Source organism: Piliocolobus tephrosceles, chromosome 16, assembly GCF_002776525.5.
Source record: "Piliocolobus tephrosceles isolate RC106 chromosome 16, ASM277652v3, whole genome shotgun sequence".
In the NCBI taxonomy this organism is placed as follows: Eukaryota; Metazoa; Chordata; class Mammalia; order Primates; family Cercopithecidae; genus Piliocolobus; species Piliocolobus tephrosceles.
Genome location: NC_045449.1, coordinates 24,820,707 through 24,833,619, shown reverse-complemented (window position 1 = coordinate 24,833,619; position 12,913 = coordinate 24,820,707). Strand labels below are relative to the sequence as shown.

The following is a 12,913-nucleotide window of genomic DNA, read 5'->3' as shown; positions in this document are numbered from 1 at the left end:
CAGCTGCCCAAATGCCCTTTGCAAGATGCCCAGGGTGTGGTGCGGTAGAAACGGCCCCCAAGCAGCACAAATTTGGACTGCGCCGATTTTCCTGTCCAGTCCCTGGGCTACTGACAGCCACCTGCACTCCCCTGAAGTTTGCAGTGTTCCATGGAACATACGTGGGTGTGGAGCGAAACATCTCATAAAAGTGCCTGTTTCTCCACACTTGGGACAAGTGAGGCACACTCCCTTGCTCTTACAGAGAACCTGTTTCTGGGCTTAAGGAGGCAAAATGACATTCCAAGGAAAGAAAACTCCCATCTTTCTAGGAGGAATCCAGGGGAAAACATGAAACTAGCCTTTCACAGAAACCTGGCATCAATGATCTTCTCTGAGCAGAAAGGCAAATTGCTCTTCTAGGGTGTGCACGGGCTCCACCATCGGCCTACACTGCCCCGTATTTCCAGGGGGAGCTCACCGTGCTGACTTTGGTTCACATTCAGAAACGTTGGTCTCTGCAGGGGCTGGTCCCTTCAGCCTGACTTTTGTTCGCTCTGGGTGACTGGGAAGATAAAGGCTCATTTACTGAATGTCAACAACGCGCTTTTAAATGGGAGCAAGTGTTTTCCCAGCCCTGTGTCTAATGAGGTGACAAAATGAGTAGTGATAAAGTGGGTGTGAGGCAGTCTGACTGTCTTACTATTATTTCCATCTTTCCTTTGGCCCCCCTGGAACCTGGCAGCAGCTCCCCAGCTTCCATCCCAACTGTGAACCAAGGGGATTTGTTAATGGGATTTAAGCCACAGGCTCTTTAGCACCCAGGACTGGATGGACCTCCATTAATCCCAGAAGCCCCCGGTCTGCAAAAGGAGAGATGCACCCCAGTTATGTGGAGACACAGAGGCAATGTCCCAGGGTCTTCAGGTACTGATGAGTGACAGACGGCAAGGGGAGGGTCTCCTGGGATGGTGAAGTCAAGTTCTTCAGGTTTTATTTGATTTTTTATTTATTTGAGGTAGGGAGGGCAGAGATGACAGGAGGGGTTGTGACGAGACCAGGTGGTGATCTGGGCAAGCACTTCTCAGCCACGTTGGGGACACAGCGAGCCCGTTGTGCGCTTTGGGAGAGCCCAGAGCCCCAGGCTGGGTGGGCAGCCAGTGGGAGGGGGCAAGTATGTAGGCCTTTGCTTTCCTGGATTTTGGTGTGATCTTTCTGTGTGTATACCAGGAAAAAAGCGCATTTCATTTCCTTTGTTACTGAACTGTCGAATAAAATAAGCTGATTTGTTTTCTTTTTTTTTTTTTTTTTTTTTTTTTTTGAGACGGAGTCTCGCTCTGTCTCCCGGGCTGGAGTGCAATGGCCGGATCTCAGCTCACTGCAAGCTCCGCCTCCCGGGTTTACGCCATTCTCCTGCCTCAGCCTCCAGAGTAGCTGCGACTACAGGCGCCCTCCACCTCGCCCGGCTAGTTTTTTGTATTCTTTAGTAGAGACGGGGTTTCACTGTGTTAGCCAGGATGGTCTCCATCTCCTGACCTTGTGATTCGTCCGTCTCGGCCTCCCAAAGTGCTGGGATTACAGGCTTGAGCCACCACGCCCGGCCTTGTTTTCTCTAAGGGGCCAAGAATTAGAGAGTGTGAGACCCGGAAGGACCAGGGAGAGGTTCTGCTCCCCATAGCTCTGTGCGTGGCTGGCTCGAGCTCACCCACGGCTCATGAGGACAGAGCCAGGCCTGGAACTTGAGACTCTTGTACTTTCGCTCTCTTCTCTCCCCTCCGTAATGGTGGGCATGTCGTCTTTAAAAGGCGAATCAAATTAGCTGGCCCTTTCCCGTGTTTCAGAGGAGGGGAGCTGGGCCGATGGAACAGAGAGGTAAGAGCCAGGAGGGGAGAGGGGAGATAAGCTATTCTGGCCAGCAGGGAGCTTTGGCTGACTGGAAGTTTCCCAGCACTGGCTGAGGGCTAGAATTATTTTTTCTTTTGAAAATGTTCAACTGAAAAATCAGAGATATGGTCCATTTTCCCCAGTTAACATTTTGCCAGTTTGTGTACAAAGTCACTCTAATTATTCATAGATCTAATTTTTGCATATGCAGTATATGTATAATTTGATATATTATGTGTAATATATAAGATCATTAATATTATTATGCCTTTTATATATTTGTATATATACATACAGATATATATCGTGTATATATAGATATATAGTATATATAATCTGTACATACATGTATATATGTGTATATATGTATATATACAGATATATATATACTCTATATATAGGTTCAACTAATATATATAGTTGAACCTTTGAGAGTTTGCAGACTTCCAGATACTTCTTCCTTAAATACTTTAGCATACATTTCCAACAAACAAGGACCTTCTCGTACATAACCACAGCGCCATGTTCATGCTGGGGAAACTGGAGATGGATACAATACTATTATCACACATGCAGCTCATATTCCCATTTCCCCCGCACGCATACAGCTCATATTCCCATTTCCCCCGCTGTCTCAATGATGTCCTTTTTAGCTTACAGTGTTACTTTGTGAGACTGTAAACCAGGGGTCAGAAAGTTTTTCTTGCCCTCATCTCAGTGTATATCTAAGAACTAGATTGGTGCAATGGTGTGTAAGGATGAACTGATTTTTCGCGAGTGTCCCCAACTGTGTGACTCACACTAAAGCACATCTCAGAAATGTTTGACCTAAGAGTAGAGGCACCTTTGAGCAGCAACACCCAAACTCCAAACACCTTGTGGCTGAAGAGGGGGCCACACATGGCCTCCACGCCCCCTCTCCACCTGGATGCACCCCTCTCGTCCAGCAGCCTCACCTCACCTGACCTCACCTCTCCTTCTCCCCTCCATGCCCCGCCCAGAGAAATGGGCCAGTTTCCCCTCTCTTTTCTCTTCTCCACTCCCATTTTATTTTGTAATTCCACTTCAAACCCGTTTTTCCCCGCTTCCCTCTTCCACCTTGCTAAGCAGCCACAGGTAAATCCACCCTTATTTCATAGCACCCTCTCCCTGGGGCTTTTTTCCTCTTCTCCCTGTCTTGGGTCCCTTTGTGGGCCCAATCATGTCTGTTTTACACAAAGGTAATCTTAGTAATATACCCGTACAAAGGAAAAGAGAAGCTGTGTGTGGACATGTTCCCATGTGTTTTATCTTGATTTTTACTTATTGCATAAATTGTATTTATCACAACAGTAAAGGAGTGTTTAGAGGTGTAAGTGACACTCCTAATCCTGCTTAATCTAACACATCACCTGTTTTGAGTTTCTCAAGTCTCTTTCCCAGCCTCGTCCGCATTTAAATATACTACGGTAACAGAGTAAAAGCAGTTTTGTTTTCTGCAAAAAGTTGTAAGTTGTGAAATTACGTGTCACAAGTAATTCATGTCATCAACTTCTTCTTCTTTTTTTTTCTTTTTTTTTTTTTTTGAGACGGAGTTTTGCTCTTGTTGCCCAGGCTGGAGTGCAATGGCCCGATCTCGGCTCACCACAGCCTCTGCCTCCTGGGTTTAAGCAATTCTCCTGCCTCAGCCTCCCAAGTAGCTGGGATTACAGGCATACGCCACCACGCCCGGCTAATTTTTGTATTTTTAGTAGATACAGGGTTTCTCCATGTTGATCAGGCTATTCTCAAACTCCCGACCTCAGGTAATCTACCCACCTCAGCCTCCCAAAGTGATGGGATTACAGGAGTGAGCCACTGCACCCCGCCCATGTCATCAACTTCTAAAGAACTTGGGCTGGGCGCAGTGGCTCACGCCTGTAATCCCAGCACTTTGGGAGGCTGAGGCAGGAGGATTGCTGGAGTCCAGGAGTTTGAGACCAGCGTGGGCAACATAGGGAGACCTCATCTCTATTGTGTATTTTTAAATTGAACAACAAACAAAACTAAAGACCTCAAAAGTGCCTAAAAGACACCTCCATGGAATCTGTACAAGGATCTCCCTGCTCCTTGTTCTTTCCTTAAATTTAGTTTTCCTTAAGAACCAAAAAGAAGGTTAAAATAAAGAAAGAAAGAACTTCGGATCAGTCTCATTGTCAACCCCCTCCCCACCCCTACGCCGTCTTGTAGCACTTAACAACGCTGTGTTCATCACAGCTTTCATTTCAGATGCTTTGGTTTACCACGTTTACTTCTGTGGGTGGGAAATATATTCTAAGTTCCAAACCACCAGCTCACAGATGAACATTCGGAGCCCAGGCCGCTGATGCGTGTGCCTGCCAGTACTTGTTTCAAAGTCTGAAAGCCCATCCCGGGCTCTTTAATCCTAGGCATGTCAGTCTCTTCCTGTCTATAGTCGATGAAAATGATTTTAAGGCAGCCCTCCTCCTCTGCTACCAAGATGCACACCAGTCTCCCTGACAGGAGGGGCAGGGAGGGGCAGGGTCCCTTAGAATAGAACCCTGATCCCATTTGACTTAAGTCCGGGGAGGAGAGAAAGAGCAGCACCTCACATGGAGCTCAGATCTATTGACACCCTTGCCCAGCCAGGAAACCGAAAACAAGCCCTCCATGCTGAGAGCTATACAGGGCCTGCTCCAGTCTGCAAGTATTTGGACTCAGGGACGTGCAGCCATAGCCCCTGCTTCCAGAGGAACACAAAGCAAATGTACTTAAAAGGATAACTAATGATACCTGGTAATCAATGGCGAGTGACAAATGAGAATCTAGTAGAAAGAGTGTATCTTGGGCTGGAGTGGTGAGAGGAGGTGGATAGAAGTTTACGCCAGGCCTTGGAGGGTGCAGGATAATTAGAGGAAGGGAAGCTACAGGGTGGGGGCGCACACAGCACTGTTGGTGCCTACTGGCCCCTTAGTAACCTGCAGTATTTGTTAAAAACTGCAGATCCCTGAGTGTCCACGTGGATCTCTTGAATTAGAATCTCTGGCAGAGCAGCCCAGGAGTCTGTTTCCCAGGTGGCCCCAAGCACTGATTGAGAGAAACAAGCATGACCCATTGAGGCCCGTGCTGGGAGCCAGAGATCACTTAAATCTCAAGTCTTGTGGGCCTTAGTTTCCCTGAGTAGGGTGTGAAGTAGAAAGGCAGAATGGGTTGCCGATGTGTGGTGGAGACACTGACATCAACTCACTGTCATTTATTGATGCTTCCCTGTGCTAGACACTGAGTTAAGCATGTGTTATACTTTAATTCCCATGACAGCCTTTAGGAAGTAGCAGTTTTAACAGTCTGCCTTTACACAGGAGGAAATGGAAGCTAAGAGATGTTAAGTGACCTACTCAAAGTCACACAGCCAGTAAGTACCAGGGATTCCAGTGCAGACCTGAAACAGAAAGGAGAGCTATGGGTGAACACAGGAACTAATGAAGGATGACTCTGGAAGGAAGTTAGTCTGGGCTTGGCTGTTTATGTTCACCGGAGGAGGCTGTTCATGTCTGCTATGCCAAATTCATTTCTTTCTAGTAAAGTCAAAATTAATCCAGTGTCCTTTTGGCCAGCCTCTGGGGGAGGGATCTTAACCCCATCACAAGGGGCAAATCCTCTAGATTTTATACTCTGTGTAGAGAGAAGCCCAGGGCTATCCTCTCCCAGGCAGGGAAAGTTCTGGACAGAGATTCTTTTCCTTTCTCATGGTAACGGGCCCAAATGGCCCTGAGGATTTTATCCTACTTAATTCCTCTCCAAAAAATTAAACCAGGCTGGGTGCAGTGGATCATGCTTGTAATCCCAGCACTTTGGGAGGCCAAGGCAGGAGGATCGCTCATAGGCCAGGAGTTCAAGACCAACCTGGGCAACATGATGAAACCCCGTCTTTGAAAAAAATACAAAAAATGAACTGGGTATGGTGGCACACACCTGTAATCTCAGCTACTCGGGAGCCTGAGGTGGGAGGATTGCTTGAGCCCGGGAGGTTGAGGCTGCAGAGAGCCGTGATCGTGCCCCTGCACTCCAGCATGGATGACAGAGCAAGACCCTGTCTCTTAACAACAACAACAACAACAAACAAACAACAAACAAACAGGAAAAACACGAAGCTGTTTGACTCTGTCATATAAGGAATCCTTTGGATAAGAAGATGGCTGTGATAGTGGAGTTCATTTCTACCCTTTTTGCCCAAAAAAACAAGCAGATTTTCTCTATTCTCTTCATTTGTATCATGAAGTCTCTTCAATTCATTGGAAAGGCAAGCCAGGAGTCCCTATGGCTTCCAACCTGTGCCCCTGTGACCCTGCACACTTCTGGAACACAGCGGTGCCTTCAGCAGATGCAAACGTGAGCCTCCATTTTACACTGCAGAGCCTGCAAGGAAGGATCAGCCGACAGCCGAGGTCCTGTGACAGAAACTGTGCAATAGCAGCAAAAGAATACTTAAAGCGTGGGGCAACTGTGGTGCAAAACATGTGAGCTATCTCAACATGCCGCGGCAAGCCAGCGGCAGCCACCGTTCACCACGGGATGTGCAGCAGCACCAGCCTCTCTCCAGAAGCATCGTGTTTTTCCTAGCAATTGGTCTTCCTTTTCAGATTTTGGGCTTAGCCTGTGGACACCATGCAGGCAGGACTGCGCCTGTTGTTTCTTTTTTCTTTCTTTCTTTTTCTTTTTTTTGAGACAGTCTCACTCTGTCGCCCAGGCTGGAGCACAGTTCAGCTCACTGTAACCTCTGCCTCCCAGGTTCAGGCGATTCTCATGCATCAGCCTTCTGAGTAGCTGGGATTCCAGACATGCACCATCACGCCCGGCTAATTTTTGTATGTATGAATGTATGTATGTATTTATTTATTTGAAACAGAGTTTCACTCTTGTCGCCCAGGCTGGAGTGTAGTGGCTGGATCTTGGCCCACTGCAACCTCCGCCTCCTGGGTTCAAGCAATTCTCCTGCCTCAGCCTCACAAGTAGCTGAGATTACAGGTGCCCGCCACCACACCCAGCTACTTTTTGTATTTTTAGTAGAGACAGGATTTCACCATGCTGGCTAGGCTGGTCTCAAACTCCTGACCTCAGGTGATCCGCCCCCCTTGGCCTCCCAAAGTGCTGGGATTGCAGTGGTGAGTCACCCGGCCCAGCCTGCCTGCCTTGTTCCTGAGGAGCCTAGCACATGTGGGCCTGCGCACGTCTTTGCTGAAGGAGTGCTTCTCCGCGGAGAGGGCCAGATTCCAGGTTTACTGCTTCGGGCGGCACCAGCATTCTGTAATTCCCACCACCCATGGGAGATGCCCTGGGAACTTCAGCCTCCCTCTGAATAGAGAATACTAACTACCAGTTGCCTCTATGACCTGTAACTAATCCTATCTCAGCATTAAACCCACAGTTCATTTGTTTTTGTTTTGAAAAAGAAAGTTGAGTTTCCTGAGAAATGAACTCACTTTGATCTTGACGCATGAAGTCAAAGTTCAGCATTTCTGTAGTGTCTTTCTGCTTAGAAGGCACTGATGGACTTCAAGTAGATGGAATGTCACAGGCATTTCCAAAGGGCTGGGTGTTTATGACCAGTCATGATGACTGCATGCTTGTTCAGGTACGGGTTGCTCCTGGCTATAGAGACAGAGTGTACGGAAAGAGGAATAGAGATTTGATCAGGAGAAGTTTAGATAGAAACACTGCTTTTTTACTTGGAGTCAGGGATTGGGGGAATGGAGTGCATTAACTTCAGGAGAGTGAAGAGAAAGTCAACCACGCCCATTGGCTGGTCAACTGCACCCCTCACATACAGAGACCTGGGGGGCCAAGGCTCCTGTCTGCCAGCTGTCATCCCACTGCAGAGAGGGGGTCCGTGGCACCACCCTCAGCCTGTCACCAGCACAACCTGGAACAACAGCACACATCCAAGATGCAAAGGAAGGCTTCCTTCTGGGGCTTTTTCTGGCCATGGAGAAACTCAAAGGCTGCCCGGAGAAGGTCACAGCTGTAATATTGACCTCGTTTGCAATCTTTCCACCCAGCAGGATAAAAATACCTTTTAAAAAAAGAAAGCTTAGAAGAGGGCATTCTCAGAAACCAACCTTCTTAACAACTCACACTTCTCTATTCCTGGGCCAGTTTGTTTTCAGCCATTGTTATGTGCAAGTCTTGATAGAAAAAGCCAGCCAGGGCTCTGCAGAATCAGAAAAAAATGAGAAGAGAGTCTGGGGCTCCACAGGCAGGAGCTTGCAGGCAGAAAGGGCCCCAGGCACATGGTATCTGCTCCTAGCCGACCCGATTAGTCACCAAGAGGAGTTTTCCTCTACCTGGCAGAGGCAGAGGAGTGAGTTAAGGGGCTCAGTAGGAGAACCCCAGAAAGCACCACTGGATAGAGAGAGACAGCCTCTGGGGAGAGGCTGCCCGGTCATGAGTTGTCTGAGGGATGCTCTGGGTTTTCTTGCACTGAGGCCACTTCAGCCTATTGATATAAAATTTTTTAATTAAAAAAATTAAAAAGAACTAGGGGATATTTCAGGAAACAAGACCTCTGTAATGGCTCAGAATACATAGAAACAGTGTATTACTCTTCCAGGAGCTGCTCGCCATAGTTGCCAGGAATTCAGGACTGGATGCCTTCGGGGCTGAAGCCCTGAGGACTCCTGAGAACACACGTTGTCCCCCAAAGTCTACCTACCTGAACCCATTTTCTACCCTCTCTGCAGGATGCCTCAAGGGAGAAGGTAAACGAAATCCAGAACAAATCATTTGGCCCCTGAGGCAGAAGCGTAACTGCTCACTGCTGTGGCTAAATGTTTATTTCCTCTCCCCAAAGTATTGCTTCTGAGCTGGACCTAGTTTCCCTTCCGTAGACCCTCTGGGCCTGGGTAGAGAGGCCAGGGAAAGATTGGGTGATGCAACTGGAGCTTCTGTTCAAGTGAGAGGAAAGTGGCAGTACTGAAAATAGAAGAGGTTCTTGCAGAAAACTGTGGGGCCAGGCTGGGTGTGGTGGCTCACACCTGTAATCCCAGCTCTTTGGGAGGCCGAGGCGGGTGGATCATGTGAGGTCAGGAGTTCGAGACCATCCTGGCCAACATGGTGAAACCCCATCTCTACTAAAAATATAAAAATGAGCCAGGCATGGTGGAACGCACCTGTAGTCCCAGCTACTCGGAGGCTGGGGCACGAGAATCGCTTGAACCGGGGAGGCAGAAGTTGCGGTGAGCCAAAATTGTGCCACTGAACACCAGTGTGGGCGACACGGCAAGACGCTGTCTCAAAAAAAAAAAAAAAACAAACTGTGGAAGGCCAGCGGGAGGAAGAGCAAGGGATGGGGCAGCTCTGTCAGCTTGGTGCCCTCCGGCGCACAGGGAAAAACTCTTCCTCCCTGCCATTTGGCCTTCAAGTTCGGCGGTTGTTAAATGTACAAAACATGTAATTGATATAGGCCGGAGGGAAGTACAGAGGCCTTCTTAAACAACACAACCATTGACCACCAAGTTCAGGTTTAATTTAGCTGAATATTTAAGTATGTTGACATCTCATCACGTAATAAAATAATAATATCCCTTGGCCTGGTAAAATGGTTACCTATGGCGGGTGAGGGGATGTGTGTTTATTTTAAAAGCCTATCAAGCCTAGTTGAGGGCCCAAAGAAGGGGGAAGCAGGGGGAGGCCAAGGCCAGACAGTAGCATAAATGGTGAGGGGAATGAGGTTATAGAGATTGCCCTTGTCAGAAACTCATATCCTTCTGAGTGGTGTTTACATCTTTGAGCCTGGGGTGGGTGGCGGAGGGCCCAAACAGTGGGGTACAGCCCAAGACATCTACCCCCCGCCCTTACACACACACACACCCTGGCTACATGGAGCTGATTTATCCCTTGTTGCTGTAGATGTTTTTGGCAACCATCAATCCCTTTAAAATTTTTATTTTCCACTTTGCAGAAAAAACGCAGCAAACGCAAAACCCTAGTGACTGACATTCCCTGGTGTTCTTGTCTAATCCTTGCTCAATTTATAACCATAGTCATCCATGTGAAGCTACTATTTTGTTCCTGATTTTTCACTTACTATGTTTTTGTCTTTACATGTGTAGATAGTTAAGTTGTAGTCACCGAAAACCCCAAGTAGGTGGGAGACATCCATGTGCCGTTTCTATTAGCCAGTCCCTAGCCATCCTCCTAACTGTTGGATCTAGAGTGTTAGCCTCAGATCATTGCAGTTATAAATAGTCCATCCCTGGCTATCTTTTCTAGAAGTGTCCAGTGTCATCTCAGCTAGGCAGAAACATATTTCAACTCCCAAACTGTTTCAAGAGTTTGAAAAGCTCAGGCCCAGAAGAAACAGAGTGAGCAGTTGAACGGTCTTACAACTGCTGCTTACAACTTTATAACAGGCCATAGGTTTAAAGTCCAAAAGGGCTCAAATTTCTACCCCATGTTTGATTACTCAGACCTCAATTCAGAGCTGAGCTGACTTTCCTGTGCCCAGGCCACAGGGGTGAAATGAACCCACAGCAGCCCCGGCTGGGCCCTCCCGATGGAGGGGCAGGGGGACGGCGACACCAGCCACCCCAGTGTCGGTAACCTGCACGCTCTTCTCCCTGGGTCTCCTGGAGGAAAGGCGACCTCGCTTGCCCGCTATTGCAGAATAACAAGGGGCTTAGCCACAGGAGTTGCTGGCAAGTGGCAAGAAGAGTAAATGGTGAGCAGCAGTGCCGTTTAAGGACCAGTCGGGCTTGCAGATGCATAATGGGAACGCAGAAAGGCCGTGTGCAGATAGACCGGACACAGCTGGAGGCAGCTCAAAGCTGCCCCAACCTTCCTAGGGGTTAAAAGACGAGTGACAGAGTCCATAGCTAAGGAGCTGGGGTGCCTCACAAAGGGAGGTCTTTTCACCTCTGTCCTTTGCTTTTATCCTTTTAAAATCATATTTGTAGTTGATATAAAATGTAACTTTGGGTGTGCAGCTTAAATGCTGGCGAGGACTGTCCTGCCTACTGAAAGGCAGAAATGCCTTTGCTTATCATTGTTTCCCCACCATGGCATCCAAGACAAAGGGGGTGCTCTGTGACACTTTGGAGCCTCTCTCACGTTCTTCTGAGCTGCTGGCAAACCATAAGGTGAGATTCCAGTAGCTCAAAGGGAAGCGAGTGCTTTACCCTCCAGTCCAGCCTGTGCAAAACTTGGTGATTTGCTATCTATTTTGTTGGTTTTGTTGCTTCCTTTTGAAATTACTTGATTGTAATTTGATGCCCTGTATAGGTTGAGAAACTTAGTTGATTTTATGGACTGCCATGTAGCAAATAGGATGTCTCACATTTAACAGATGCATTTGTAATCGTGTTAACTAACGTAGTTTAAGATGTATGATGAGTTAATACCAAAGACGAGGAAAATGTCTAACTTTATTCTCCTTCCTCTGTGTTTCTTTCCAACAGAGTCAATCCTGACGTGTCAATCCCGACGATAGAAAGCTCGGAGGTGATCCACAAATCCAAGCACCCAGAGTTCAGTTGGGATCCTTGGCAGATGGACATCAGTGCCATTTACTAACCAGCAGGATGGAGACCACGCCCTTAAATTCTCAGAAGCAGCTCTCAGCATGTAAGGATGGAGAAGACTGTCAGGAAAATGGAGTTCTACAGAAGGTTGTTCCCACCCCAGGGGACAAAGTGGAGTCCGGGCAAATATCCAATGGATACTCAGCAGTTCCAAGTCCTGGTGCGGGAGACGACACGCGGAACTCTATCCCGGCGGCCACCACCACCCTAGTGGCTGAGCTTCATCAAGGGGAACGGGAGACCTGGGGCAAGAAGGTGGATTTCCTCCTCTCAGTCATTGGCTATGCTGTGGACCTGGGCAATGTCTGGCGCTTCCCCTACATATGTTACCAGAATGGAGGAGGTCAGTATCACAGGCTGTGAGTAGAGGCTATGACCTGGGGTGCGCTGTGAGCCGGGGTGGGCTGAGACCCGGGTGGGCTGTGACCCGGGTGGGCTGTGACCTGGGGTGGGCTGTAGGTCCTCTTGAGAGGCCAGAACACAGATCACATCTTCTCAGTCTTCACTGGTATAAGTCTGGGAACATGATGGCTTAGACTTCCGAGCTGGTCGAAAAGTCAAATCTCACCAGGCATGGTGTCTCATGCCTGTAATCCCAGAACTTTGGGAGGCTCAGGCAGGTGGATCACCTGAGGTCAGGAGTTCAAGACCAGCCTTGCTAACATGGCAAAACCCCATCTTCACTAAAAGATTAAAAATTAGCTGGGTATGGTGGTGGGCCCCTGTAGTCCCAGCTACTTGGGAGGCTGAGGCAGGAGAATCACATGAACCTGGGAGGTGGAGGTTGCAGTGAGCCAAGATGATGCCACTGCACTCCAGCCTGGGTGCCAGAGCTAGACTCTGTCTCAAAAAAAAGAAAAGAAAAGAAAAGAAAAGTCAAATCTCCAGCAAGCCAAAAGCTGAAGGGAGTATGTCTGAGGCTCTCCGGGTTGAAGCTGGGTGAAGCCCTCCCAAGACTGACCTCACAGATCTCCAGCATCATTAGCACTCCATTTACTGAAGGGCCTCCTTCTCATCCTGCATTCTCCAGGCTCTGTCCTCCCTCAGCTAGAAGTGAGGTAATGGCCATCAGCCCTGTGCTGAGTCCCTTCACTCTTGCTGGCAAGTTCTGCTGGGAAGAGTCCCGAAGGGTAGGCCTGCGTAAGGGAAAATTTGGAGGTTGCTTCAGCGTCTCAGATGCTTCTGATCCTTTGGACTTGTGTGAGGTCAGAGAAGGGCATCAGCGTAGGTCCAGAGTCTTAATTACCAGTCTGGGCACAATTTAAGCTGGATTAGATTCACAGCATGACATTAATGCCAACCTCAAAATACGCATGGCTGGCCCTCCTGTCTCCTCCTGGGATGTTAGATTTTTGAGGCCAGAGGCCCTATCTTGTTCCTTGTACCCCTAAAGCCTATCAAGTAGTTAACTTATAGATTATCAAAAATAGTAGCTGGCTGTAGGCCTGAAGATGGGAACCTCGGGGAGAGCAGAGCAGTGGGGGAAAGTGAGTGGG

The 12,913-nt window shown here is 48.3% G+C and overlaps 1 protein-coding gene across 1 annotated transcript in view; it reads left to right on the top strand.

Moving 5' to 3' along the window:
- The window catches only part of SLC6A4 (solute carrier family 6 member 4), a 39,656-nt gene that overhangs the window by 2,658 nt on the left and 24,085 nt on the right, over window positions 1–12,913 (top strand). Inside the window, exon 2 of the mRNA XM_023183878.2 lies at window positions 11,295–11,760. Within this exon, the coding sequence (XP_023039646.1) occupies window positions 11,418–11,760 (343 nt within the window). The 5' untranslated portion in view covers window positions 11,295–11,417. The remainder of the gene's footprint in view (window positions 1–11,294; window positions 11,761–12,913) is intronic.